This window comes from Cherax quadricarinatus, chromosome 26, assembly GCF_038502225.1.
Source record: "Cherax quadricarinatus isolate ZL_2023a chromosome 26, ASM3850222v1, whole genome shotgun sequence".
Taxonomy (NCBI): Eukaryota; Metazoa; Arthropoda; class Malacostraca; order Decapoda; family Parastacidae; genus Cherax; species Cherax quadricarinatus.
This window is the reverse complement of record NC_091317.1, coordinates 32,533,688-32,558,564: the sequence shown is the minus strand read 5'-3', so window position 1 is coordinate 32,558,564 and position 24,877 is coordinate 32,533,688. Positions and strand designations below refer to the sequence as shown.

General features: G+C 42.3%; 1 protein-coding gene across 13 annotated transcripts in view; it reads left to right on the top strand.

Annotated features, from left to right (window-relative positions):
- LOC128698165 (uncharacterized) overlaps positions 1–24,877 on the top strand; it is a 420,261-nt gene that overhangs the window by 313,926 nt on the left and 81,458 nt on the right. For 11 of the 13 annotated variants that reach the window (XM_070088900.1, XM_070088896.1, XM_070088898.1 and 8 more), the window contains 4 exons: positions 12,673–12,902; positions 17,274–17,318; positions 21,317–21,469; positions 24,704–24,823. In XM_070088900.1, coding sequence (XP_069945001.1) covers positions 12,673–12,902; positions 17,274–17,318; positions 21,317–21,469; positions 24,704–24,823 — 548 coding nt within the window. The remainder of the gene's footprint in view (positions 1–12,672; positions 12,903–17,273; positions 17,319–21,316; positions 21,470–24,703; positions 24,824–24,877) is intronic. The other 2 variants (XM_070088907.1, XM_070088899.1) reach the window with 1 other exon arrangement.

Sequence of the window (24,877 nt, the reverse complement as noted above, 5' to 3'; positions counted from 1 at the left end):
TTCACTGTCTTCAAGGTCACGATGATGCCTTGTTCACTGTCTTCAAGGTCAGGATGATGCCTTGTTCACTGTCTTCAAGGTCACGATGATGCCTTGTTCACTGTCTTCAGGGTCACGATGATGCCTTGTTCACTGTCTTCAAGGTCAGGATGATGCCTTGTTCACTGCCTTCAAGGTCACGATGATGCCTTGTTCACTGTCTTCAAGGTCAGGATGATGCCTTGTTCACTGTCTTCAAGGTCAGGATGATGCCTTGTTCACTGTCTTCAAGGTCACGATGATGCCTTGTTCACTGTCTTCAAGGTCAGGATGATGCCTTGTTCACTGTCTTCAAGGTCAGGATGATGCCTTGTTCACTGTCTTCAAGGTCACGATGATGCCTTGTTCACTGTCTTCAAGGTCAGGATGATGCCTTGTTCACTGCCTTCAAGGTCACGATGATGCCTTGTTCACTGTCTTCAAGGTCAGGATGATGCCTTGTTCACTGTCTTCAAGGTCAGGATGATGCCTTGTTCACTGTCTTCAAGGTCACGATGATGCCTTGTTCACTGTCTTCAAGGTCAGGATGATGCCTTGTTCACTGTCTTCAAGGTCAGGATGATGCCTTGTTCACTGCCTTCAAGGTCAGGATGATGTCTTGTTCACTGTCTTCAAGGTCAGGATGATGTCTTGTTCACTGTCTTCAAGGTCAGGATGATGTCTTGTTCACTGTCTTCAAGGTCAGGATGATGTCTTGTTCACTGTCTTCAAGGTCAGGATGATGTCTTGTTCACTGTCTTCAAGGTCACGATGATGCCTTGTTCACTGTCTTCAAGGTCAGGATGATGCCTTGTTCACTGTCTTCAAGGTCAGGATGATGCCTTGTTCACTGTCTTCAAGGTCAGGATGATGCCTTGTTCACTGTCTTCAAGGTCAGGATGATGCCTTGTTCACTGTCTTCAAGGTCAGGATGATGCCTTGTTCACTGTCTTCAAGGTCAGGATGATGCCTTGTTCACTGTCTTCAAGGTCAGGATGATGCCTTGTTCACTGTCTTCAAGGTCAGGATGATGCCTTGTTCACTGTCTTCAAGGTCAGGATGATGTCTTGTTCACTGTCTTCAAGGTCAGGATGATGCCTTGTTCACTGTCTTCAAGGTCAGGATGATGTCTTGTTCACTGTCTTCAAGGTCAGGATGATGTCTTGTTCACTGTCTTCAAGGTCAGGATGATGTCTTGTTCACTGTCTTCAAGGTCACGATGATGCCTTGTTCACTGTCTTCAAGGTCAGGATGATGCCTTGTTCACTGTCTTCAAGGTCAGGATGATGCCTTGTTCACTGTCTTCAAGGTCAGGATGATGCCTTGTTCACTGTCTTCAAGGTCAGGATGATGCCTTGTTCACTGTCTTCAAGGTCAGGATGATGCCTTGTTCACTGTCTTCAAGGTCAGGATGATGCCTTGTTCACTGTCTTCAAGGTCAGGATGATGCCTTGTTCACTGTCTTCAAGGTCAGGATGATGCCTTGTTCACTGTCTTCAAGGTCAGGATGATGTCTTGTTCACTGTCTTCAAGGTCAGGATGATGCCTTGTTCACTGTCTTCAAGGTCAGGATGATGCCTTGTTCACTGTCTTCAAGGTCAGGATGATGTCTTGTTCACTGTCTTCAAGGTCAGGATAATGTCTTGTTCACTGTCTTCAAGGTCAGGATGATGTCTTGTTCACTGTCTTCAAGGTCAGGATGATGTCTTGTTCACTGTCTTCAAGGTCAGGATGATGTCTTGTTCACTGTCTTCAAGGTCAGGATGATGCCTTGTTCACTGTCTTCAAGGTCAGGATGATGCCTTGTTCACTGTCTTCAAGGTCAGGATGATGCCTTGTTCACTGTCTTCAAGGTCAGGATGATGTCTTGTTCACTGTCTTCAAGGCCAAGATGATGTCTTGTTCACTGTCTTCAAGGCCAAGATGATGTCTTGTTCACTGTCTTCAAGGTCAGGATGATGTCTTGTTCACTGTCTTCAAGGTCAGGATGATGTCTTGTTCACTGTCTTCAAGGCCAAGATGATGTCTTGTTCACTGTCTTCAAGGTCAGGATGATGTCTTGTTCACTGTCTTCAAGGCCAAGATGATGTCTTGTTCACTGTCTTCAAGGTCAGGATGATGTCTTGTTCACTGTCTTCAAGGCCACGATGATGCCTTGTTCACTGTCTTCAAGGTCAGGATGATGTCTTGTTCACTGTCTTCAAGGCCAAGATGATGTCTTGTTCACTGTCTTCAAGGCCAAGATGATGTCTTGTTCACTGTCTTCAAGGCCAAGATGATGTCTTGTTCACTGTCTTCAAGGCCAAGATGATGTCTTGTTCACTGTCTTCAAGGCCAAGATGATGTCTTGTTCACTGTCTTCAAGGTCAGGATGATGTCTTGTTCACTGTCTTCAAGGCCAAGATGATGTCTTGTTCACTGTCTTCAAGGCCAAGATGATGTCTTGTTCACTGTCTTCAAGGTCAGGATGATGTCTTGTTCACTGTCTTCAAGGCCAAGATGATGTCTTGTTCACTGTCTTCAAGGTCAGGATGATGTCTTGTTCACTGTCTTCAAGGTCAGGATGATGTCTTGTTCACTGTCTTCAAGGCCAAGATGATGTCTTGTTCACTGTCTTCAAGGCCAAGATGATGTCTTGTTCACTGTCTTCAAGGCCAAGATGATGTCTTGTTCACTGTCTTCAAGGCCAAGATGATGTCTTGTTCACTGTCTTCAAGGTCAGGATGATGTCTTGTTCACTGTCTTCAAGGCCAAGATGTTTATTACCACCATCAAGGATGTGTCTTCAGTGTTTTGAAGATCAGGAAGATGTTTACTACCATCCTCAGTGATGTGTCGTGATCCTAAACACAGTCATGTACAAGGCGCCATCTACCTCATCGCTGAGAACATTCCGCTCACAGTCACCAGGTCTCTGGTTCGATTTACTGAAACTGAGAAAGTTGTCGACCTTTGCTGCTTCTGTCCACCTGGCAGACTGTTGCAGCCTGATGAAAAAAGCTGGAAAACTTCAGCACCTGCTGGAAGAAACTCCAGCACTTGCTGAAAGAAACTCCAGCACCTGCTGGAAGAAACTCCAGCACCTGCTGGAAGAAACTCCAGCACTGCTGGAAGAAACTGCAGCACATGCTGGAAGAAACTCCAGCACCTGCTGGAAGAAACTCCAGCACTGCTGGAAGAAACTGCAGCACCTGCTGGAAGAAACTCCAGCACCTGCTGGAAGGTGTTCGTATTGATAAAGAGGTTAATTAAAGATGTGGCACCAGGAGCTAGAACCCATCCTGCGTAAACTCTAATAACAATAAATAAGTAATTACGCGCAATCCCTCTCATGCAAGCACTTTCACGCACGGACACTCACGCACACACACTCACGCACGGACACTCACGCACAGACACTCACGCACAAACACTCACGCACACACATGAAAGACAATGGGAGGTGATAGTTCCAGCATGGACTGTGGGAGAGTTACAAGAAGCTGTGACTGTCTCCCAGGCTAAACTACAGTAAGTCAGGGAACACGGGACAACAACCCGAGATCAGGAAGCTAGTAAATGTAGTCACGATCTTACCTTTAATTTACCTGTGGTTGCTTCCAGTGGTCGCTACCCCCGCGGCTCCCTCCTGGTTACCGGCTTGATCGACCAGGCTGCTGGTGGCCTCCGCATGCAGTCCAACATATGCACCACAGCCTGGTTGGTCAGAAACTGGCTTGAGGAACTCTAAATTCCTTTTGAAGATAGCGCCAGGGGTTTGCTGGTAATCTTTATACATATAGGGAGGGGTGTTGAAGAGTCGTGGTACCTTAACATTTATTGAATTCTCTCAGTGCACCCATCGCTCCTCTGCTTTTTATTAGTGTCTTACACCGTCTATAAGCCTCTTATGTAATAATTTCGGTGTGCAGGTTTGGTACCAGTCCCTCCAGTATCTTCCAAGTGTAGATTATGATACATTTTCTTACCTACGTTTTAAGGAGTACAGGTCGATAAATTTCAAGCAATGTACTCGGCTTTGTAGGTTCTGGAAACATTCTCCAGTTGTGTCTGACTTGAAGGAGACCTTTAGTATAGAACAATATTCCAGCTTTGAGAGAACCTGTGGCTTGGCAGGTTTTGTGTTGAAAATTCTAGTTATCCAAACTATCATTTTACCCTGAAGATGTCATGATAACTTTGTTGTGATCCTTAAAAGTGACATTCCTGACGTTGTTATTTCCAAGTCTCTCACATTAAATTTCAACTTTAGTGATTTGTCTTGTATTCTGATCTTTTTATTCCCTCCATTCTTTCTCGACGTAGCAGCTGGAATTTGTCCTCATTGAACATCGTATTGTTGTCAGTGGTCCACTGGAAGACTTGGTATATATAAGCTTGGAGACCCGCTGTGTCTTCTATGGATGCCACCTGTACAGGATACTACAGTGCTATGGTTTATCTCCCTTTCTATGTCTAATATGACAATGATAAGGAGAGTACGGTGCCTTGTGGAACAGAGCTTCTCACTGTAGCAGCCCCCCTGATTTCACTGTTTACTATTACTCTTTGTGTTCTAGAGTGCCTAGGATGAGTCCAGAGTCTCCACACACACATCAAATAGTCACGGTATTATGTATCCACCTATAAGTTAAAACATATGCTCTATGTACCTACCGTAGTGGAGGTATTGTGTGTTAGGTATATACAGTACTGTCAAGCAGTCAGTAGGAGACACGTGTAACACTTCATTGACACAATACAGAGAATAATATTAGAGACGGTGGAAGTCGCGTAGCAGTAGTCTAAGGTGATCAGTCCCTCACTCTTGACAGGAGGTGGGTTGGAGAAACATGTCTACATGTTCACTTGGAAGAAACACATGTTCACTTGTGTTTTATTCACGGTGGAGGTGAGGAGTAAGCACCAACAACAATAGTCTGAGCAATGTGCCTCAGTCATGCTAAGTCAGTGAGAAGTAACTTGTGATGGCTGACGTTCACCTAGCGTGTTCAGTGTCCAAACCATGACTTATTACCACAGTAATACGTCTGATTGCATCCAACCTGACGAAACTTGAAGTTTGAAGACCTGAAGCTTACCTGACGACGGTATCTGGGGTCACCGCCCCCCTACGACCCGGTCCCAGACCAAATACGTAGTGCAGCAACTTATTTCATTACCTCGTGTGGTGTCTGCTGAAATATTATATAGTGTTATGCAGTGGAGAGACATCGTGATGCCAGGGAAGGACTCTTGATCCAAGCAGCTGGAGATACCCTCCCCTTCCTTGGATTAAACCAGACTACCTTCCATCTTCCCAGGCGCTGGGTCACCCTTCAGTTTACAGTCTGTCATCCTGACTCAGCTCTGTCTAATGTACAGTAATCATTCCCCCTCCCCAGGATGCCGCCCACTTCCTTCGACTAGCATTTGTAATAATAATAATAATAATAATAATAATAATAATAATAATAATTTATTTTTACAAGTACATGATGCAACTTATACAGATCGTAGCTGACATCAGTGACATCTGGATAAGTAAAGTGTAATCAACACTTGTCAGTGTTCAATAATAACTCACATGGTTATAGAAACTCGGAAGATAGATTGATTTATATATTTGGATCCCCTTCTGGGATCCTCTACTGGTTATGTACAACATTTCTGGCAACTTAGCTAAGCTTGTCCCCAGGATGCGACCCACACCAGTCGACTAACACCCAGGTACCTACTTACTGCTAGGTGAACAGTGATAGCAGGTGTAAGGGAACTAACACCCAGATACCTACTTACTGCTAGGTGAACAGTGACAGCAGGTGTAAGGTAACTAACACCCAGGTACCTACTTACTGCTAGGTGAACAGTGATAGCAGGTGCAAGGGAACTAACACCCAGGTACCTACTTACTGCTAGGTGAACAGTGACAGCAGGTGTAAGGTAACTAACACCCAGGTACTTACTTACTGCTAGGTGAACAGTGACAGCAAGTGTAAGGTAACTAACACCCAGGTGCCTACTTACTGCTAAGTGAAGTGACAGCAGGTGTAAGGTAACTAACACCCAGGTACCTACTTACTGCTAGGTGAACAGTGACAGCAGGTGTAAGGTAACTAACACCCAGGTACCTACTTACTGCTAGGTGAACAGTGACAGCAGGTGTAAGGGAACTAACATTTGTCCAACATTTGGAATCTATATTAAGGAAACGTTTCACCAGTGGGTGGCGTCTTCAGTCCAACACAGTGTTGGGCTTCAGTCCAACACTGTGTTGGGCTTCAGTCCAACACAGTGTTGGGCTTCAGTCCAACACAGTGTTGGGCTTCAGTCCAACACAGTGTTGGGCTTCAGTCCAACACAGTGTTGGGCTTCAGTCCAACACAGTGTTGGGACTCGCATTTGTTTTCTAATCTGTAATATTCGACACTAAGTCTACAAAAACAACAAGTTTGGGAGTATCATGTGGGAGTAGCTGGCACAGCGGCCCACCTGTCTCCTAGTGAACTTCGTAGCTTCTAATACATTCCTATGACCAGTATCCAGAGTTGTCCTACTGCAGTCTGGTCATAGGTCAGACTTGTCTGGTGCTAACCTTGTCAACTAGGCTGTTGGTGCTGGCGGCCTGCTGGCTCACATATTCACCTTAGTCTGGTTGATCTGGCACTTAGCGAAGTTTTTAGCCGAATTTCCTTTTGAAGGTTTCTATACCTGTTCCGGTGATGTTTTTTAGATCTTCTGGTAGAATGTTGAATAGTCACGGATCATGGATGTTGATAGTGTTCTCTTATTGTGGCCACGGCGCTCCTGCTCTTTGCTGGGTATATTTTACACTTCCTCCCACATCTCTCACTCTAGTATGTAGGTTTGGAATCAGTCCCTTGAGCACCTTCGTGTATCTATATCTCCACTGAGTACATGTTTATGACAATGATGCGTTCCCAGTAATTTAAATACTTCATTGGCTCTGTGTTGGCCGTAAATAATGTCGGTATTTGTTCCACCTCCCATATCTCTCCCGCAGTGAATGGAGACGTCAACTCTCAACAATACTCTAAGCAAGAGAACACAAGCCAAGTGATTGTTGTCATCAATGTTTTGATAGTTCTCACCATCCAACTTCTCATTTTCTTGCCTTTCACAACATTTGTGTTCTTTAAAAGTTGTCTCTTAGCATCTATATCTACGAGTGAACACTGTAGCCTCTAAAGTAATTGTCTCCCAGACTTTGACTCTAATGTAAACCCAGTTTTAGTTCAGTGTCTATCTGTTTGTGAAGCTGCGTTAGGAACAGGCAGACCTACCTCTCTCTCTCTCTCTCTCTCTCTCTCTCTCTCTCTCTCTCTCTCTCTCTCTCTCTCTCTCTCTCTCTCTCTCTCTCTCTCTCTCACACACACACACACACACACGCACACACACACACACACACACACACACTTCTGACACCATTCCAGGCTACAGACTAAGCTGACGACACTCCAGGCTACAAACTAGGCTGACACCACTCCAGGTTACATACGAGGCTGACTTCACACTAGGCTGACACCACACCAGGCTACACACTAGGCTGAAAACACACCAGGCTACACACTAGGCTGAAAACACACCAGGCTACACACTAGGCTGAAAACACACCAGGCTACACACTAGGCTGACAACACTCCAGGCTACACACTAGGCCCACAACACACCAGGCTACACACTAGGCTGACAACACTCCAGGCTACACACTAGGCTGACAACACACCAGGCTAAACACTAAGCTGACAACACTCCAGGCTAAACACTAAGCTGACAACACTCCAGGCTACACACTAGGCTGACAACACTCCTGGCTACACACTAGGCTGATAACACACCAGGCTAAACACTAAGCTGACAACACTCCAGGCTAAACACTAAGCTGACAACACTGCAGGCTACACACTAAGCTGACAACACTCCAGACTACACACTAGGCTGACAACACTCCAGGCTACACACTAAGCTGACAACACTCCAGACTACACACTAGGCTGACAACACCCCAGGCTACACACTAGGCTGACAACACTCCAGCTACACACTAGGCTGACAGCACTCCAGGCTACACACTAGGCTGACAACACTCCAGGCTACACACTAAGCTGACAACACTCCAGGCTACACACTAGGCTGACAACACTCCAGGCTACACACTAAGCTGACAACACCCCAGGCTACACACTAGGCTGACAACACTCCAGGCTACACACTAGGCTGACAACACCCCAGGCTACACACTAGGCTGACAACACCCCAGGCTACACACTAGGCTGACAACACTCCAGGCTACACACTAGGCTGACAACACTCCAGGCTACACACTAGGCTGACAACACCCCAGGCTACACACTAGGCTGACAACACTCCAGGCTACACACTAGGCTGACAGCACTCCAGGCTACACACTAGGCTGACAACACTCCAGGCTACACACTAGGCTGACAACACTCCAGGCTACACACTAGGCTGACAACACTCCAGGCTACACACTAGGCTGACAACACTCCAGGCTACACACTAAGCTGACAACACTCCAGGCTACACACTAGGCTGACAACACTCCAGGCTACACACTAGGCTGACAACACTCCAGGCTACACACTAGGCTGACAACACTCCAGGCTACACACTAGGCTGACAACACTCCAGGCTACACACTAGGCTGACAACACTCCAGGCTGCGGAAATAAACCACTCGTTGCTTTAATTAAAACGTAGATTTACTGAGGCAATAATGAAACATATAACTTCTTAAGACTCCACCGTAACTTGGCGACCCTCCCTGTAATATTTCTAACTCGCCGAGTAATATTTCTAACTCGCCGAGTAATATTTCTAACTCGTCCTTATATTTCTAACTCGTCCTTGTAATATTTCTAACTCGTCCTTATATTTCTAACTCGTCCTTGTAATATTTCTAACTCGTCCTTATATTTCTAACTCGTCCTTGTAATATTTCTAACTCGCCGAGTAATATTTCTAACTCGGCGAGTAATATTTCTAACTCGCCGAGTAATATTTCTAACTCGTCCTTGTAGTATTTCTAACTCGTCGTTATAATATTTCTAACTCGTCCTTGTAATATTTCTAACTCGTCCTTGTAATATTTCTAACTCGTCCTTGTAATATTTCTAACTCGCCGAGTAATATTTCTAACTCGTCCTTGTAGTATTTCTAACTCGTCGTTATAATATTTCTAACTCGTCCTTGTAATATTTCTAACTCGTCCTTGTAATATTTCTAACTCGTCCTTGTAATATTTCTAACTCGTCGTTATAATATTTCTAACTCGTCCTTGTAATATTTCTAACTCGTCCTTGTAATATTTCTAACTCGTCCTTGTAATATTTCTAACTCGTCCTTGTAATATTTCTAACTCGTCCTTGTAATATTTCTAACTCGCCGAGTAATATTTCTAACTCGCCGAGTAATATTTCTAACTCGTCCTTGTAGTATTTCTAACTCGCCGAGTAATATTTCTAACTCGCCGAGCTCTATTATGAAAAAGAAATTTTCTCAGACGTTATTTTAAGAAGCGAGTTGAATGTGTTATAGATAATTGATAATTGATAATTATGTTGATAAAAATGTATTGATAAGAGGGGGGAGGGGGTGATTCCCCGGTGTTTTACTTGTATCATAATTAACCTGTAATGAGTAAATGATACACTAAACATACTCCTATATATTCTGAACCACATTCCATTACCTTGGATCAAGAACCTTCCATAAACATTAATGTACTACCGAAAGGCATCAGTATTCATTATAAATATGCCGTGCCGAATAGGTAAAAACTTGCGATTTTGGCTTAAACAGCAATGATCTTCTTGCCGAATAAGACAAGCGAAAATTTGTGTATGCAGTAATTTGGCAAAAATCATTCTGAACCTAACGGAGAATATATATTTCTCTGTATTTGTTTTTTATTAAATTATTGTAAACTTGTCTAAAATATATTTAGCTGGATTAGGCTAAATTAAATTTCGGTTGTTATAATAAGGTTAGGTAAGTTTTCTAAGGTTCTTTTGGTACAAAATTATTAATTTTTACATTAACATAAATGAAAAAAATATATTTTTAAACGTACAAGATAAAATTTTAGAAAGGACTTAATTTTAAATGAGTTCTTGCTAATTGATCAGTTTTACATATTTGTGTTCAGTGACAAATTCTATTTACAGAAATTTGCATACCGAGTATAAGCTTGAGAATATACTGTTTACCATGGTTTAGAAAGACACGTAAGCAAACACTATAACATATTTATTAGAAAACGTTTCGGTCCTGGGACCTTGACCACTTCTAACATACAGAGGTAGAAAGACATTATATATATAGGCGGAGAGTGAGATGTGACGCACGTGACCTGAGGAATGTCATAAGAACATAAGAATGGAGGAACACTGTAGAAGGCCTACAGGCCCATGCGAGGCAGGTCCTTATCAAAACAACCTCTACCTATGATGAGGACGGGTAGACGATGAAATCAAGTGACTCCTGTGTTGTTGGGTTGGTGCTGCTTAAGTATCATGTATGCCAATGTTTTTGAAATTTTGTAGTTTCCAGTGTTGCGTTCTATAGTGTCGGTGACGGTGATTAGTGAGGCTTCTAGGCACCGTGTTTGCTTACGTGTCTTTCTAAACCAACTTGTCGGTATTTATTACCAAGGTTTATACCACTGTTTACCATACAATGAAAATTTCTCTCACCTCCTATAAGGTCTTGAATACTTTAATGTTAAAGTTGGCTTTAAATATGTCAATACAGTGAAACAAAAACTAATTAAAAATTTTCCTTAGGAACCTGTAGGTTGTGTTTATTCCATCCATTGTAAAAGATGTGACAACTTTTACTTAGGACAAACTGGAAAATCTCTCGAGACCAGAATTAAACATAAATATGCACTATCTAATAATGGACTAGTGACTGGTACTTTGTTCATTCATTGTGTAAATTGGACTAATGCGAAAGAATTACTTCCCTGTAATTCTACAGTTCAATGAAATATTGTGGAATTATCTCTTATCGATCATGATTAACAACATATTTCAATTTTTTTGCTCTGGAATGTATAAACTTGACAATTTTATAATCCAGAATATTTTTCGTAATATTAAAGGTAAAAATATTTTTCACAAAAATACAGTGTTCTGTGTCAGGAGAATATATAATCTAACTTGATGTTGGACAAATGTATGAGTGGATTAGGTTTTCTCAGGACGGTTTTTTGAGGTGTTGTCACCTTTGAGTGAGGTGTCACCTCAGGGTTTAACATACATCTGATCACTTCAATAAAAAGGACACTTCAGACACTCGAGGAGCAAGGATGGCGCTACTATCAACTGAATCCCGAGCCATGTCGGCATTCCAGGCAACGACACATCAGACGAGGCAGCTAAGATGGCCACTTATGATATGCAGCCGCGTGCCACTGTCCGCATCAGCCTTCACCAGGGCAGCCATGCGCAGATGACCGGTCCTATCCGGCTCAAGATCTCGGATGGGACCGGGAACCTCCACCCTTCTCCCCGCAATGCATACGCAGACTAGAGAGCAACGTGTGACAGTTCGCCAACTACAACTTGCATTCATGACTTAGCGCATATCGTCGAGCAACGAAGAATGGAGCGGTGCGCCCACTGTGAACAGATGGTTGAACCACCACTGGTACACTACCTGCTGGACTGTCCTGCCACGATGCAACCGCCTCCTCCCACAACATACTGTGGGACAGACCCGGGGGGACAGGTCAGCACACCTTGTGTATCTTGCAGTCAAGAACCTGATGACACTGCCCCTATGGGAAGCCACGGCCGGGTCATCACATGGAGAAGACCCGGGCCAAGATGTCCTGGCGAACCAATTTGTACCTGCCATTTCTTCACTTACCCAGGTCAGACACACATGATTCTCAATGAGTTATCAGGTGTTCAACACACCTCCAGAGAATCTCCTGAGTCGTTCTGGCATTCGGGCTGCAGCCTGAGTGCCAGGAATGGCTCAAATGGAGTTGAGTCACCGTGCCCTTGTCATAGGGCTGCCCTCACCATAGGGTTGGAAGCGGTACTCCACGTGACGTGAAAACGACTCATCGTGCCCTTGTCATAGGGCTGCCCCTGCCATAGGGCGGCCCCTGCCATAGGGCGGCCCCTGCCATAGGGTTGCCTTGCCATAGGGCTGCCTTGCCATAGGGCTGTCTAGGGTACATGTACACACACACACCGACACTCCTTCGGGATCCAATGGCGGGTCACCACATAGGAAAGACGGTCCAGGACCCCTTCTGGCAAACCTACATGAACACGAGCTTTTTCTTCCCGTTCCTCTGAAGATATGTGTGTAAGCACATGAAAGAGCTCGGGTTTTATTCCCTATTTTCACTGTGGTTCTTCATACATGCGATGACAGAAATGGAACATTCAGACAAACAGAAATCTCAACATTTCTTTTTTCTCCCAAACCATTTTATTTAAGGAATTTATTTGTTTATATAAATATATATATATATATATATATATATATATATATATATATATATATATATATATATATATATATATATATATATATATATATATATATATATATATATATATATATATAAATTGTCCGGGTGTTGCTGTTGTTACAGTAATTATTGTGTTGCAGTTCGTGCAGGGAGCGTGATCTTCCTGGTTGGTGTGGGTTCCCTGGTGTGCTGGAAGTTATGGGAACACTGGAGACACGGTGGTAGTGGGGAACCACCCACCACGCCCACACGTACACCCAAGCCCACACCACCAACACGGCGCCCACGGGGCATCCTGGCATCACTACTGGAGGAGGACCTTGTTCAGGATCCTGACGAGTTTGACGATGAAGATCCTGCGTTCATCCAGGTACAGTGTGATAACTTTGTAGTGGTAGCAAGTTATATTGTTCATCCAGGTACACTGTGATAACTTTGTAGTGGTAGCAAGTTATATTGTTCATCCAGGTACAGTGTGATAACTTAGTAGTAGTAGCGAGTTATATTGTTCATCCAGGTACAGTGTGATAACTTAGTAGTAGTAGCGAGTTATATTGTTCATCCAGGTACAGTGTGATAACTTTGTAGTAGTAGCGAGTTATATTGTTCATCCAGGTACACTGTGATAACTTAGTAGTAGTAGCGAGTTATATTGTTCATCCAGGTACAGTGTGATAACTTTGTAGTAGTAGCGAGTTATATTGTTCATCCAGGTACACTGTGATAACTTAGTAGTAGTAGCGAGTTATATTGTTCATCCAGGTACAGTGTGATAACTTTGTAGTAGTAGCGAGTTATATTGTTCATCCAGGTACAGTGTGATAACTTAGTAGAAGTGAGTTATATTGTTCATCCAGGTACAGCCTAGTAGTAGTGGTGGTGGTGGTAGTAGTAGTAGTGAGTTGTTCATCCAGGTACAGCCTAGTACTAGTGGTGGTGGTGGTGGTGGTGGTAGTAGTAGTTGTTGTAGTAGTAGTAGTAGTAGTAGTAGTGAGTTGTTCATCCAGGTACAGCCTAGTAGTAGTGGTGGTGGTGGTGGTAGTAGTAGTAGTGAGTTGTTCATCCAGGTACAGCCTAGTAGTAGTGGTGGTGGTGGTAGTAGTAGTAGTAGTAGTAGTAGTGAGTTGTTCATCCAGGTACAGCCTAGTAGTAGTGGTGGTGGTGGTAGTAGTAGTGAGTTGTTCATCCAGGTACAGCCTAGTAGTAGTAGTAGTGGTGGTGGTAGTAGTAGTAGTAGTAGTAGTGAGTTGTTCATCCAGGTACAGCCTAGTAGTAGTGGTGGTGGTGGTAATAGTAGTAGTAGTAGTGAGTTGTTCATCCAGGTACAGCCTAGTAGTAGTAGTGAGTTGTTCATCCAGGTACAGCCTAGTAGTAGTAATGGTGGTGGTGGTGGTAGTAGTAGTAGTACTAGTAGTACTAGTAGTAGTAGTAGTGGTGGTGGTAGTAGTAGTAGTAGTAGTAGTGAGTTGTTCATCCAGGTACAGCCTAGTAGTAGTGGTGGTGGTGGTAATAGTAGTAGTAGTAGTGAGTTGTTCATCCAGGTACAGCCTAGTAGTAGTAGTGAGTTGTTCATCCAGGTACAGCCTAGTAGTAGTGGTGGTGGTGGTAGTAGTAGTAGTACTAGTAGTACTAGTAGTAGTAGTAGTAGTGAGTTATATTGTTCATCCAGGTACAGCCTAGTAGTGGTGGTGGTAGTAGTAGTAGTAGTGAGTTGTTCATCCAGGTACAGCCTAGTAGTAGTAGAAGTGGTGGTAGTAGTAGTAGTGGTAGTAGTAGTAATAGTAGTAGTGGTAGTAGTAGTAATAGTAGTGAGTTATATTGTTCATCCAGGTGCAGCCTAGTAGTAGTAATGGTGGTGGTGGTAGTAGTAGTATTGAGTTACATTGTTCATGCTGGTACAATGTCATGATAACCTAGCCTGGTAGTTGGCAGAATGGAACCCAAGACCAGGTTTTATATCCTAAGTTCCTTCCTTTATGAAAAAAATAGAAAGCTATATAAATGCAGTTGATGATCAAAGAGGAAATAAAATTAAGAGAAAGAAAATATTATAATAATGAATCGAAATTGAAAAAAAAAAAAAAAGTAAATTACAATGGCCAAAGCTACAACGGATAACTTTCTGGTATCTTGGAGACTCCTCCGATAATCTGTAGGATACAAACATGTTTCGGTCAGATTTCCTTATACTACTGAGGTGACGAGAACTGACCAGGACGACCCTATCCTAGATGTCAAAGAATCGTACATGAGCCCTGGTCAATACGGACGTTCATATGATTTTCTTATAGCCAATTAGGCGAGCTGGAGGCTAGTAGAGTAGGCCAGAATATCCTAATAATATATATAATATATCCATTTTTACAAGTACAAGGTATACAGTCCTAGCTGGCATGAATAATATACTACTATATAGAAAGCCGTTTATTATTTAGAGAATTTCCCGCAAATTAGGTCAGTTTTGTCCCAGGATGCGACCCACACCAGTCGACTAACACTCAGGTACCCATTTTCACTGATGGGTGACCATGGAAAACCAGTGTAAGGAAATACGCCCAATGTTTCTACCCTCGCCGAGAATCGGACCCGAATCTTCAGCGTGTGAAGCAAGAGCTTTGGCACCATAGCTCATACGATGGGGTAGGGACTCTGGTCCAGTTACTGAGCCTTACGATGTGGACAGCCCCTTGTGATCAAATAGGAGAGACCCAATTCCAATCCTACGGGTTGAGAAAAATAAGAAGTTACTAGAGGACACATAAATTATGACGTGAATATGATAATGGTGTACAATATCGACAGCTTGATACGTAAGACACATGTGCAATATTTAGGTGTATCGTTATTCTGAAACGTTTCGCCTACACAGTAGTCTTCCTCAGTAGAATAAAAAAAAGAGTTTGCAGAAGCAGTAGAGATGTGAACACGATGTAACACAAAACTGATGTGAAAATTACTTAATAATAATAATCTTTATTACTACCAGTACATGTACAAGGTATACAGACCATAGCTGACATCAGTGACATACTACTGTATAGAAAGTCCCTTGTTATGCTGAGTATTTCCCACCAAGTAATTTAAATTTGTCCCCAGGATGCGACCCACACCAGTCGATTAGCACCTGGAATAATATTGTTCCAGACTATGCAGTTGAACTCTTCTCCAGGATGAGGGACTGACTACCTCAAATACTTTTTCTCCAAGATTGGTAGACTGATCACATTGTTGTCACTCAGAAAGCAAATTAAAAGATTGGCTTTATAAAATTGAGAGAAGACTACATGGCCATGCCAGTACTATGAGGAACATTCCCCTAACTATACTCCACCAGTATTAAAATTTTTTTTAAACCGATCTAATGAAAAATTTCCAAGTAATAAATGAAAAACTTTGTGAGAGGAGAAAAAGCACTGTACCCGCACACGTGACCGGCTGTCCAATAAAGCCGGACGAAAATGTAATCTATGATGGATTTTTTTAAAGAAAATGTAATGTGTACTTAAAATGAACAATGAGAAAAAAGACAGTTGATGGGTTGAAGTAGAACTGTACATACTGACACCTTTGAGTAAGATAACTCGGTATTTGAGGTTTGAAGCTGATCGGAAGAAGCATTCTCCAGTTATCACGTGGAAACCAATTTAATAAAATTTGCAAATTAAAATGCACACAGCTCAAAACTCAGGCAAATTTTCCTATAAGCAATGTCTGCCATTGCTGAAAGTTTGAAGCCTATCAGAAGAGGCATTCACCAGTTGTTGAACTCCAATAATTCCAAGTTTGGTAACTATTAACTGCTTCAGGTATATTAACTATGATAGTAAATTGGCAGATTAGTTACTACATACCTTAAACTTACCAAAGTTATCTCATGTCACCGGTACATGTGAAGAGTCGCGGTAACCATAACCTAGTTACAGTACACCAGAGTTTAGAGAGTCGAGACACTCAAGTTTTAAAGGAAAATCGTGGAGGAAAACCAGATAAATTAAAAAAAAAAAAACTTAACGTATAAGGTTCACTGTGGTAAATACCTGACTAAGTAACCAAGTACTTTACACCATAGACTGTTGACTGCTTGTACCAGAGACTGTAGTAATGACAACACTAATGATTGTACTAATGACTGCTGCTTTAATGACTGTACTAATGACAACACTAATGATTGTACTAATGATAACACTAATGATTGTACTAATGACTGTTCTAATGATTGTACTAATGATTGCTCTAATGATTGTGTTAATGACAGCACTAATGATTGTACTAATGACTGCTCTAATGACTGTACTAGTGGCAACACTAATGAGTTTACTAATGACTGCTCTAATGATTGTACTAATGACTGCTCTAATGATTGTACTAATGACTGCTCTAATGATTGTACTAATGACTGCTCTAATGATTGTACTAATAACTGCTCTAATGATTGTACTAATAACTGCTCTAATGATTGTACTAATAAATGTTCTAATGATTGTACTAATGACTGCTCTGCTGACTGTACTAATGACTGTACTAATGACTATGCTAATGACTGTACTAATTACACTAATGACTACACAATACAGAAACACTTTTCTGCATCCAAAACACTAATTAGGTAATTTTTTCAGTTACTATTAAAATAATATCCAGGAATATGTTCATTAAGACTGGAAAAGTTTGTAAACATTTGCATTCATTACATATATATTATATATAATATAAAATTGATATTTACCATGGTATGTTGCAGCTATTGTTGGATATAAGTCGAGAATACGCAACGAAGGTGATTGTGGTCAGTACTTCAGTCATGTGTTTAATATCTGGCTTCAAAAAATAACCTCGTTTGCCCTTTCATAGTCACGTAGTTTTTTTGGCACGTACGTACATACGTGTGTGTGTGTGTGTGTGTGTGTACTCGCCTAGTTGTCATTGCAGGGGTTGATTCACTGCTCCTGGCCCAGCCATTTCGCTGGTCTCTTCTAGGTCACTCTTCCTGCCTCATGAGCTTTATCATACCTCATCTTAAAGCTATGTATGGATCCTGCTTCCACTGCATCACTTTCCAGATTGTTCCCCTTCCTGACAACCCTGTGACTGAAGAAATACTTCCTGACAACCCTGTGACTTGGATGAGTCTTCAACTTCCAACTGTGACCCCTTGTTGCTGTGTCCCATCTCTGGAACATCCTGTCTCTGTCCACCTTGTCAATTCCTCTCAGTATTTTATATCTCGTTATCATATCCCCCTTATCTCTCCTGTCTTCCAGTGTCGTCAGGTTGAGTTCCATAACCTCTCCTCTTAGGATGTTCCCCTTAGCTCTAGGACTAGTCTTGTTGTAAACCTTTGCCCGGTGGCCTGGTGGCTAAAGCTCCCGCTTCACGCACGGAGGGTCCGGGTTCGATTCCCGGCGGGTGGAAACATTTCGACACGTTTCCTTACACCTGTTGTCCTGTTCACCTAGCAGCAAATAGGTACCTGGGTGTTAGTCGACTGGTGTGGGTCGCATCCTGGGGGACAAGATTAAGGACCCCAATGGAAATAAGTTAGACAGTCCTCGATGACGCACTGACTTTCTTGGGTTATCCTGGGTGGCTAACCCTCCGGGGTTAAAAATCCGAACGAAATCTTATCTTATCTCTCTAATCTCTTGATGCTTTGGACAAGGTGTGGGTTTCAAACTGGTGCTGCATACTCCAATATGGGCTTAACGTACACGGTGTACAGTGTCGTGAATGACTTCTTACTTAGATGTCAAAACGCTATTCTTAGGTTTGCCAGGCGCCCATATGCTGCAGGAGTTATTTGGTTGATGTGCGCTTCAGGAGATGTGCTTGGTATTATACACACCCCAAGATCCTTTTACTTGAGTGAGTTTTGCAGCCTTTGACCTCTTAGGCTGTACTCTGTCTGTGGTCTCATTTGTCCTTCCCCAATTTTCATAACTCTGCACTTGTTGGGGTTAAACTCCAGGAGCCATTTGTTGGACGAGACTTGCAGCCTGTCCAGACCCGCTTGTTGGCTTACCTGATCCTTGTCTACTTGTATTCTCATTTGCTTCATATTGTCTGCATCATTCTGTGATGTCATTCACATATACAAGAGCACTGGACCTAGGACTGACCCTTGTGGAACCCCACTTGACACATGAACCCTCTCTGACACCTCATCTCGTGCCGACACATTGTATGTGTGCTCACCTAATTGTGGTTTCGGGGATCGAGACTTGGCTCCTGGCTCTGCCTCTTCACTGACCACTACTGGGTCCTCCCTCACCCTGCTCCATGAGCTTTATTTGTGTGTGTGTGTGTGTGTGTGTGTACTCACCTAGTTGTACTCACCTAGTTGAGGTTGCAGGGGTCGAGTCCAAGCTCCTGGCCCCGCCTCTTCACTGGTCGCTACTAGGTCACTCTCCCTGCTGTGTGTGTGTGTGTGTGTGTGTGTGTGTGTGTGTGTGTGTGTGTGTGTGTGTGTGTGTGTGTGTGTGCATATACTCACCTAGTTGTACTCACCTAATTATGGTTGAAGGGGTCGATTCATAGCTCCTGGCCCTGCCTCTTCACTGGTTGCTACTAGGTCCATTCTCTTCCTGCTCCTTGAGCTTTATCATACCTTTTCTTAAACCCATGTATAAATTTTGAATTCGTGTGCATGTGTGTGTTTGTTCATTTATGTAAGGTTATGAAGGCATAAACAAGAGTGAAATTTAGATTTAGATTTAACTTATAATGAAAATAACACAGTATGTATACTCATACAAATAATACAATATGCATATACTGTAGTGTCTATGCATTTAACATTTTCTAGTTTGAATTTTAATAAGTGATTACTAACTGTTATAAGGATAAGAAACATTATTACATACTTTGTCTTATTTTAAATACTAAAGTATTCTTGACTGGTGGTGACCAGGTGACTTGCAACATGCCAGTGGAAGGATATCAACTGTCCACTTGATCAGTTGGTTAAGTGACCCTGTCAGACTCCCTCTTGGTTAGTGGAATATACCTGGAGAAGGTTTCGGGGGTCAACGCCCCCGTGGTCCGGTTTGTGACCAGGCATCACGGTGGATCAGGGTCTGGTCAACCAGGCTGTTACTGCTGGCCACTGGTCAGGTACTGATTTTAGGTCCCTGTCATGATATTTAATTTCTAACTTGGATCCTAAACATTGGCTATGTAGTGAAGTCTTACATAAAAACTTACATCATTTTATGATGATTTAAAATTATGTGTACAGAGGGTATCACATGTCATCTTAAGAAAATAGTTTGATGCTTCTTAAGAGTGAAGAAGCCTCATAGCTGTGGATTTTAAGCAAAGATTTGACCCACACTGATCAGGGAAGGTGCCCACCATTTAAATTCAAAGTGTATTTACACATGATACATTGTTTATATGGAAATGGGTGACACATGTTAATGCATCTGGAAAAGCCATAGTGATGCAAAGTATTTCAGGCAAGCTTAAGCCTAACTTAAGAATACAAGGGCAGTGAACATTATTAATGTGTATATAAAGACATTAAATGTATACAGATAAGATTGATTCAGTGAGTATACTATAATGAACGTATATGTAAGTAGATTAAATATATACTACATTATACATGATTAGAAGAAAAATTATTTGGGTTATAGTCTACTAAGTTTATAGGTACAATTTTTTTTTCATAGATGACATTAAACTCAAGAACTCATTTTTTGAATTTGAATTTATAGAGAAAAAGCTTCATATTTGTGGATTCTAGACAATGAGTTGGCCCACACTGGGATCACGGAAAGTACTGACCATTTTCAAAGCAACACACTAACCAACATTCACTATGTTCTACGATTTGTACAAAGAAACTGCAGCGATGGCACAAAGTTTTCAGAGCAAGAAAATTACCTCCAGTGGGCCTCCAGAAGCAACAGCCTGGTTGACCAGGCAAGCACCAGACAAGCCTGGCCCATGGCCGGGGTCAGAGAGTAAAGAAATTCTCGAAACTCTTCAAAGGTATATCAAAGGTAAGGTATTACAAGGTTTAAGAGTGGGAGCATAGAGGCTGGACCATCGCTGTGAGAGAAGAATAACTACACCTCTTTCTGAGTAATGAAAAGAGGAAGACTCATCACAGGCAGTAGACAATCCCCTGTCATGAGACAGGGATCCCCCAGTTGAAGCCCTGGCTATCCTAGGGTCCTCAGGGCCAGATGCATGGTTCACTGCATAGGTATGCTTGCAATCCTTAAATGCTGGAGGAAACCAGAACTGGCAGGTGTAGCCCCAGATAACTTCAGTGTACATACCAGCTTGGCAGTGGTTTGTTTTCCAATAAAACAGCCAGCAGCCTACAAAAAAAAAAAAAAAAAAAAAAAAAATGGTGGAGGGCATGGCTCCTGAAGAAATCGAAAATTCTGCTGGGCTTTCAGCTTCCCTGACAGAAGATGAGAGGCTGCATGATAAGTCACACTGCCAGCGGTCCAGAGAGAGAATATGACAATTCTTTACAGGATCCCTAGAATATAAAGGTCTACCACACATTCTGAAGGCTGCACTGGACCCCCAGATCTCCATCTCAGAACAATTTATCCTTGATAATGTTAAATGATCATTTATACTGTGTGATGAATATTTTGATAGTAATGTTTGTATTTTTCTCATGCTTACACTGACAGTAAGAGTTTTTTTTGTTAAATAATATAGAACTGTTTGGGTGCTTACATTTTTTTGGAGCAACTGTTTGTTATATAATCTATACTTTAGTAGATTATTATAAATATATGTACACTTTGTGTATTGTTGCAGGGCAAGTATTTTGGCCCAGACAGCCCATGTGAAGAGGTACCCTGTGATGAGGGTTCCTTACTGAGCACTGATGTGAGTGAAGCTAGCAACAGTGAAGCACTAGCCCAGCCTTATCATGCAGATGCCAGTGCTTCTTATTCTGCAGGAGATGGGGTGAGTTACATGTGTGAAGGGCTGTTATACAGCCAGAGTGTGTGAGAGTGGTACATATTTTACATGTTGCTGTAGCTGAACAATACTATTTAACAACAGTCTTACATCTAGGGCCACAATGAAAATACATAAGTCATTTTGTCTGTTTGGGGTTATCCTGGTGGGTTATTTACTCATATGTTTCTTTGTATGATAATTGTTGTCACCTAAATTTATGTAACTGTGTTTATGTGTACCTGTACCTAAACAACTTTACTTATATTTTTTTAAGCTTGGAAAGTCATATGAATAAATACAGTAGAGAGTTGGAGAGGCTGGAGAAAGTTACCAAGTAACAAATGACTTTTATTCCAAATATTCCAACTAATGCAAACTTGTATTCCTGGTATTTCAACTTATGAGTGAGTTACACTCCTAGTGTTCCAACTTAAGAACGAGTTACATTCCTGGCATTTCTAGTTACTAATGAGTTACATTCCCGGTATTCTGAGTTACAAACGAGCAATGGGGAGGGGGGAGGAACTTGGGGGCTTCAGTTCCCCAAAATTCCCTCAGCCCTCCAAAGCCTCTCAAAATAAGTTAGTAATAGTTGTGCTTCAAAACAAGTCTCCTAGCCTCTCTTCCAGTCAGATAGCCGCCCCTGAGACCCTGCATAGAAATTCCTCCTTTTATATTGGACATGTCTTCCCCTTCCAAGCCTGATTACCTCTCTTTTCCCAGGCACTGTGTGACCCCTATGGGTTTAGCACTTCTCTGTAGGTCATGCATGTTGTAAGAGGCGACTGAAATGCTGGGAGCAAGGGGCTAGTAGCTCCTCCTGTACAAATTACTAAAAAATTTTTTTTTCAACTAACTGGCCATTAGTGGTTAGTGGACAAATTTGGGAGAGTGTGTAAAGGTAGAAAGTTGAAAGTGAACATAGAAAAGAGTAAGGTGATGAGAGTATCAAATGATATAAATAAAGAAAAATTGGATATCAAATTGGGGAGGAGGAGTATGGAAGAAGTGAATGTTTTCAGATACTTGGGAGTTGACATGTCGGCGGATGGATTTATGAAGGATGAGGTTAATCATAGAATTGATGAGGGAAAAAAGGTGAGTGGTGCATTGAGATATATGTGGAGACAAAAAACGTTATCTATGGAGGCACAGAAGGGAATGTATGAAAGTATAGTAATACCAACACTCTTATATGGGTGTGAAGCTTGGGTTGTGAATGCAGCAGCGAAGAGGCGGTTGGAGGCAGTGGGGATGTCCTGTCTAAGGGCAATGTGTGGTGTAAATATTATGCAGAAAACTCGGAGGGTGGAAATTAGGAGAAGGCATGGAGTTAATAAAAGTATTAGTCAGAGGACTGAAGAGGGGTTGTTGAGGTGGTTTGGTCATTTAGAGAGAATGGATCAAAGTAGAATGACGTGGAGAGCGTATAAATCTGTAGGGGAAGGAAGGCGGGGTAGGGGTCGTCCTCGAAAAGGTTGGAAGGAAGGGGTAAGGGAGATTTTGTGGGCGAGGGGCTTGGACTTCCAGCAGGCGTGCATGAGCGTGTTCAATAAGAGTGAATGGCGATAAATGGTATTTGGGACCTGACGATCTGTTGGAGTGTGAGCAGGGTAATATTTAGTGAAGGGATTCAGGGAAACCTGTTATTTTTATATAGCTGGACTTGAGTCCTGGAAATGGGAAGTACATATGTACAATGCCTGCACTCTAAAGGAGGGGTTTGGGATATTGGCAGTTTGGAGGGATATACTGTGTATTTTTATACGTATATACAGTGGACCCTCGAGTTTCGACAGCCTTGACTTTTGTGAAATTCGACCTTCGGCGAGTTTTTTTGGCAAAATTTGGCCTCGAGTTTCGTGATTAGACTCGTGTTTCGGCGACCATCCGGTACCCATCTGCCCGTCACCGCGCACACCAAGCCAGTCTCCCACGCCATTCACGCTCAGTGTGCCATTGTTTACCAACACGTGACCATCACCCCGTTTGTTCATACAATACATTTCATAATAATCCATTGCTTTTTGTGCTTGCAACTGCTAAATAAGTCATCATGGACCCTAGGAAAGCTAGTGCAAGCCCTTTGGTAAATAAAGTGAGGAACACGATCCAGAGGGAGTTTGAAGGGTTTGAGGCAGACCCTGTCCCTGCCGACCCTCTGCCTGTTGTGGAAGGTGTTGTGGCATTGGGCAAGTCCATGGGGTTGGAGGTGAGTGACAGAGATGTGGAAGAGTTGGTGGAGACCACAGGGAAGAGCTAACCACTGATGAACTGCAAGAGCTTCAACTGGAACAGCATCAGGCCACAGCCGAGGAACTTGCTACAGAGGAGGAGGAAAAGAGAGTGAAGGAGGTTCCTTCTTCAGTGATTAAGGACATGTGTGGAATGTGGAATGAGTTACAAAGCTTTGTTGAAAAGTATCACCCTGACCAAGCTGAAACAAGCTATATCTGCAACATGTACAATGACAGTGTTGTGTCCCACTTCAGGGAAATCTTAAAGAAACGCCAGAAAAAGACCTCTCTGGCCAGATATTTTGTGCGACAGGGGTCCAGTGACTCGCAAGTTGTTCCCAGTGGCATTAAAAGAAGAAGGGAAGTAACCCCAGATAAGGACTTGCTACCTAAAGTCCTAATGGAAGGAGATTCTCCTTCCAAACAATAGTGTACATCTTCCTCCTATCCCCTCCTCCCGTCTTTCATCCACCCAGAAGTCTTCAGTAAAGGTAAGTGTAATGTTATTATTATTTTTTATATGCATGTACTTGATTTCTCATTGATTTCAGTATATAAATCTTTATATAATTTGAAAAAAAAAAAAAATTATTTTAATATTTTTGGGTGTCTGGAACGGATTAATTTTATTTCCATTATTTCTTATGGGGAAAATGGTTTCGAGTTTCGTGAATTTCGACTTTCGGCAGGCTCTCTGGAACGGATTAATCACGAAACTTGGGGGTCCACTGTACTTCTTAACTGTTGTATTCTGAGCACCTCTGCAAAAACAGTGATTATGTGTGAGTGAAGTGAAAGTGTTGAATGATGATGAAAGTATTTTCTTTTTGGGGATTTTCTTTCTTTTTGGGTCACCCTGCCTCAGTGGGAGACAGCCGACTTGTTAAAAAAAAAAAAAAAAAAAAAACTTACGTGTTTCTTTTTAAGTCATCCTGCCATGATAGGATACAGCTGGTGTGTTGAAAAAAAAAATAACATTAATGTTGTCTTCATTCAACAGGGTTCATCATCTGGTGAGGAGAGTCTTCCCACTGATGAGGACTCTGATGCTCACCGTCATGGCACTAACAAGAGAGTCATCAAGAGGAAACACAGAGCCTCTGAATTATGCAAAAATCAGGTTTGTATGTGTTAAACAAATGTTGTAAGTAACAATAATAAAAGGGAATGTCAT